The following is a 6000-nucleotide window of genomic DNA, read 5'->3' as shown; positions in this document are numbered from 1 at the left end:
GCTGATCCAGTTACCCCGGATTCGGGGATCACTCGTAGAAATGACCTTTGCGTGGGGTATCAACGATGCAACAGTCTTGAAAAGTTCATAAATACCACGTTCCTGCTGATTGTCCAGCACTTTGGGTTGGTTGGCAGAACAAAGTAAGAAGCCGTGACTCCATCTTCGTTTATGCTTATTTCTTAGACCGCAACTCTCTTCACCGCAGAGTTTAGCCCCGCCGATCCCTCTTTTTTCTGACAACCCCCCAACCCCGAAAAGCAGACTTTGCTAGGCGCACAATACGGCCCGAGCACGATATCAATATCAGCAAAATCTACAATGGGTGCGAGCGAGAAGCGTTCACCTTCGGTGGAGCGCGAAGAGCATGCCATCCATACGGTTGACAGCGTGATCATGGACGAGAAGCCTATCCCCCAGGATGAGGAGAACCGCGACTGGACCGGGTCCGCGAAGAAGACCGACCCAGAGGAGATCAAGCTGGTGCGGAAGCTAGATTGGCGGATCATGGTAAGTCTTCAATATCTCTTGATAACACCGAGGCTTGTTCAAGATCTAACGACTCCTTCAAACAGCCGACACTCTGTATTATGTACTTCTTGAGTACGATTCCCCGCTCGAGATCACATCATCAGATTACCTGACTGACCAATCAGACTACGTCGATCGCAATGCCATTGCTCAGGCACGACTGAACAACTTGGAGAAGGATTTGGGCATGTCTGGAACCGAATTCAATACCACAGTTTCAATGTAAGAAAAGAGACTTTGGTAAAGGATAGCAGAGGAGGACTGCGACTAACGGCATCATAGTCTCTTCGTGGGCTACGTTCTCATGCAGATTCCGTCCAACATGTTGATCACCAGGATTCAACCCGGCATGTACATGAGCGCATGGATGTTGATCTGGGCTGTCGTCTCAGGTATGAAATCTGTCAAATTACAACGTGGCCACCAAGTCTAACAGACATCTAGGATGCACGGCACTTGTCCAGAACTACGGAGGTCTTGTTGCTTGCAGATTCTTCCTCGGTATCACCGAAGCTCCTGTAAGTCATGCCAAATCCCATTCGAGCCACAGAGTTTCACTTACACGGGAACAGTTCTACCCAGGCGCAACATACATGCTATCAATCTTCTACACCCGCAAAGGTCAGCCCCCTCATCTCTCTCTCTGATCATCAATTAACACCCCCCACAGAGGTCGCCTCCCGCATCGCCCTCCTCTACTGCGCTCAGATCCTCGCAACAGGCCTCTCCTCCCTCATCGCAGCCGGCATCTTCGCCGGCATGGACGGCCTCAACGGCATCGCAGGCTGGCGCTGGCTCTTCATCGTCGAGGGCGCCGCCACGGGCCTCGTCGCCCTCTTCGGCTTCTGGCTCCTCCCCAACACGCCCCTGACGACGCGCTGGCTCAACGACCGCGAGCGCGAGCTCGCTCACTCCCGTATGGAGAAGGATAAGCTGTCCGACTCGGATGATAAGCAGGCTTCTGCTATGGATGGGCTGAAGCAGGCTGTGAAGGACAAGAGGACGTGGTTGTTCTGTTTGATGCAGAATTTCCATTTGAGTGCTTGCAGTTTCAACTCCTTCTTCCCCGTACGTACTCTTGTCTCATTTTGGGTGGTTGGAGGTACATGGCTAACGGGAACCAGACTGTTGTCAAGACTCTCGGCTTCAACACGACCATCACCCTCGTCATGACGTGCCCGCCGTTCATCTTCGCCGGTGCAGCGGGTATCTTGTTCGGCTGGAGCTCCGGCAGACTTCACGAGAGAACATGGCACATCACGGTCGGCCTCGGCGTCGCGATTCTCGGTTTCGTGGTGGCTGCCTCCACACTCAACACGGCGGCTCGCTACGTTGCCTGCTTCATCTTCCCAATGGGAGCCTATGCCGGTTAGTTCCTGTCCATTCCCTTCAATATCCACATCTTTTCTGACTCTCTGCGTAGTGAACTCCGTCATCATTGGCTGGGCCTCCTCAACGCTATCACAGACCAAGGAGAAGAAGGCAGTCGTCCTCGCCATGACCAACGTCGGCGGCCAGATTGGCTACATCTACGGTGCCTACCTCTGGCCCAAGAGCGACGAGCCCCGCTACGCCATTGGCTTCGGTGCCTCTGCTGGCTTCGCTTTGCTCTCGATTCTCTGCGCTTGGTGGATTCGTGTCTTGCTTGTCAGGGAGAACCGGAGGATTCGGGCCTCCACCACGGAGAATGTGAACTTGTACGGATACTAGGTAGCCCAAGGAGGGTCTGCTGTTACGAATAGTGGAACTTGGTGGTGTCGTTATAGTCTTGTCATATGGATGTTCCGGTTCATGTTGCTGCAAGGCCTGCAGAGAACCATACTGTCATCTTGAGTAAAACAAGTAAGCTTGAGGTAATATACCATTCAAGAAAGACACCATGGAATTCTTGACTGCAGAATTCATTGAAAGCAAGACCACATACTTTACCCAAGTGAAATCAGCTGCTTGTCGGCGAAATATTGCGGTTCTACAAGCCTACTGCTTCCAGGCATAGGCTGTTTAAATCGCAATAGCCTTATGTGGATACGCATCACATTCATCGTGCATAGCATGTTTGGGATCTTAGGTTAGTTTATATCCTTTGCGCATTACCGTTCAAGGTGATCATGGATGAGTTGATGTGTAATCATGTGTAACAACCTGTAATACCTTAAGTGATATTACCCGAAATCGTCATGGGCGTTGGAGCATACAACCATCAATGACGACTATAGAATACCTCATTCGAAGAAAATACCATATAGTTCGGTAGCATTGATCATGTAGCCATACATGCCTCGTTAGGACTACCATGACTTAGGATATCCACGGCAACCTTCGACTACTCACCACAGAACAATCACCTCAACCAAGAAGCAATGCAACCAGCGACTCTCAGCGTTTGGGTACTGAAGCTTGATCATTCTATCGACTTGACTAACTTTAGAGGCACGAGCTGATGGCTTCTCAACATCAGGCACCCGCTTCGTGTGATAGCACCGGGCACTGAGTCTTCTCACCAAGCACGGCCTTTGATATCACAAATCATCAGCCTTTGAATAGCGGTGTGGTCCAATTGCCATAGCTTATGCCAATCTCAGACCAACGCCACGAAGCTATGATAGGGGTGGTTCGGCTGGAAGTTGTACTAGACATGGAAAAGTCAGCAGTATCCTGTATCCCATTCACTCTACAGGTCTCGCGTTCGATGCTGTCCGTCTGGTAGGTCTGAGCTTCATGGCTTCGGACAGAACAGCGTCATCCTTGAAGTCAGACACTGGGTCGATGGAAGGAGCTAAATTCCTTTTATCGTCTAAGAGCGCTTGAGTGGCACGACAACGACATATATTCCAGTACGAGATCCTGACTTAGGCACGTATCCATACGTGTCGAACAAGGTACGCAGTCCTAGTGAATCAATAGTCATATTGAAGAAAGAGGAGGCTTCTCCATCGGTTTCATCTTCTACATTATCCAGCTCCAAGATTCTAGAGGTGCTATGCGACAGACACGCTTCGCATCAAGAAGTATCACAAAATTTATCTCATCGCCCGCTTACTGTCATGACACAAATATCTGTAGGTGGTGACACATAGGTCGACATGGCATATACAAGAGTGCCGTCACCACGAAAGAGAACGACATTCGGCCAAATGAGACGAGACACAAAGGCCGTTCTATTAATCAGGCGGAATTACGACGGTCTGAACTTGGGGTTTACAGGGCATCGTCTGTCACAACTGAACCAGGGATCCCGCCAGACTGACTGCTGAGTCGGCTTATCGGCTGTAATTGACTGCTCGCTGATAAGTGGAATAGCAGTGATGTTGCTTTGTTTCAGGCCTGAACTTCGAGGTAGCTGATGGGCGAGTTGCCAAGCATGACGACAAACGTTGATTGGTATGACGTTGAACCTTGTTATCCTCCATTGAGGCTGTCAAGGGCGACGCGACTCATGCCATAAGTAGAACGAACCAGCCAAGGGTAACGCGTCTCTGCGTGTAACTGAGTGGATTGCCCAAATAGTTTCTCCATATAGACGCTATTTACCTTACGGGGCGGGCCGGATGTGGTCTGGAGAAACGCAGCATCTTATTCCTATGCCTTGAAACCAGGCTCTCAGCGGCACTTGCTGCGTTTTACCACGAATGATATGCAGGCCGAGGTTTCCGAGCACATGCACAATCAGTCATCACACGACTCGGTCGTTCCCCTTTGGGACAGCATCAGCCTTGACCCATCTGAACAGCTTACCGCTACCAAGTTGCGGGGGCGGAGCTCGACTGGTTCGGATGGTGCTTGCTTGTCTTTGGTGTAGATGTGGGCTCGTGGTGAGGCCTATGTCCGATCAGGTCCGGACCTGGGGTAAGCACAATCTTAGCTCCGGATGTTTATATGGGGCCGTTGATACGCTTTCCGTCTGCCGCGAGGTTATCAACATCAACATGACTTAGGTAGAGTAGGGCGTGTACGAGAAAGTGAAGAAGGTTGAGTCTAGGGCAATGGCAACAAAGTCTGCACGTGAATTCCGAGGCTCTCGATGCAGTTGACTGATTGTCAAACATAGCAGAAACTTAATGGTGCTACTAAGACCGTGCTGCTGCCGATGCGCAGTGCAAGGTCTTCTCCAGGTTCATCATCCGTTGTCAATAGTGGAGAGAAGCTTCCGCCGGAGGGAAGAAGCCTGGGATGGTTGCGCTAATCTTAATAGGGGAGTACTGTTGGCTGTGAGAGTCCGGGCAATGGTCGGATCTCATCAAGGGCAGTACTGGAGCGGATGTGACTTTGTCAGACGGATGACTACGCAGTATGAGTGATGCCGGGAAAAGACGGAGGTCGGCAATGTCTTCCTCTCTGAGCGATGTGGAGGGATGGGCGTGAAATCGGGTCGATCCCGGAGTCCGACAGAAAGCTATAAAAATGAATTGGTCCGACTGGATGCTAGATCACCAAGAGCCGGGGTTTTCAGGCTCAGGCTGACGCACACAGTTCCGATAGAGAGGGAGAGAGGGAGCGGGTGTGGTGCGGGTTGCAGGGCCGAGCAGCGCTAGATGGACTGGGCTCGGCCGGGTGTGGTTTTTACGGGCGGTGCGTTTCTCGCGTTGCGCAGCGTCTGCTTGGCTGCGCGAAGGGTGAAGGGCGGTACGTAAGATTTGACTGTGGGGGTTGCCTCTAATGCTGATGAGCGTTGCCTTGTTGGGGTAAAGTGATTTGGCGAGTTTGACGAGTCGCGTTGATTAGTGATTCCTGTCCCGTTTTCGAATTCGCGTTCGTATTGTGGATACGGCAGACATATTAACAGACGAGCCAGCGCAATCTCGACAAGAGGTATCCGTATTGTGTACTGTAAGGTAGTTGGCATGCACGCTCGAGGCAAGACCAGGCGTCCAGAACACCCATGGGTCAACAGCTTTGTTGAAGTGTCTGCTGCCGCTGCTAGGTGACATTCCAAACTGGATTGGAAGTTGAGAGACCCTGTTGCGTCTTTGCATCGACATTTGGCGACAATTGGGACTGGATGATGGATGCCTTCATCCTTGTACCTCCCGGAGTTGCTGCCGCCTGCCGCCTGTGAATAGCCGCCACTTAGGGTGGTCACATCAGTGTGATGATGCGCCAAATTTGGCACTTGGGGTTGCTGATGGAACACATGCCGGACAGTAGCGACGGATCCGGGGTATCGGTATTGGGCCGTGATCGCGTGTAGGTATCTTTTTGTTCAAGCGTCACCACACGCATCGGGGAATCAGAAACCTCGGCCCATCGTGATCCAACACTACCAATGTCGATCTCAGCCGCCGACATCTATCACAGTATCTAAATCGGCCAAAGTCACGACGGGTGGTAGTACCCCGAGACCACGGAGCCGCCATGAAATTCCTCGGGAAGAGACGCCCGTGACGACATGGACGATGCAGCGCAAGTGACGGGATCGGACTCGGTGTTCGTCCCCGATGGTGGGATGTTGGTGACTGCTGAAGTCTCAAG

General features: G+C 51.7%; 1 protein-coding gene across 1 annotated transcript; it reads left to right on the top strand.

Annotated features, from left to right (window-relative positions):
• Positions 1-321: 321 nt before the first annotated feature.
• Positions 322-2241, top strand: CLUP02_17120 (major facilitator superfamily transporter; the record flags this gene model as incomplete). Its single annotated transcript, XM_049296035.1, has 7 exons — positions 322-514; positions 576-753; positions 814-923; positions 976-1049; positions 1204-1599; positions 1668-1899; positions 1955-2241. The coding sequence occupies 7 exons, from the start codon at positions 322-324 to the stop codon at positions 2239-2241; spliced, it is 1470 nt and encodes a 489-aa protein (XP_049153182.1).
• Positions 2242-6000: the final 3759 nt, after the last annotated feature.

The sequence above is a fragment of the Colletotrichum lupini genome, chromosome 9, assembly GCF_023278565.1.
Source record: "Colletotrichum lupini chromosome 9, complete sequence".
NCBI lineage: Eukaryota > Fungi > Ascomycota > Sordariomycetes > Glomerellales > Glomerellaceae > Colletotrichum > Colletotrichum lupini.
The sequence above is the reverse complement of the archived record's forward strand: the minus strand, read 5'-3'. Positions and strand labels throughout refer to the sequence as shown.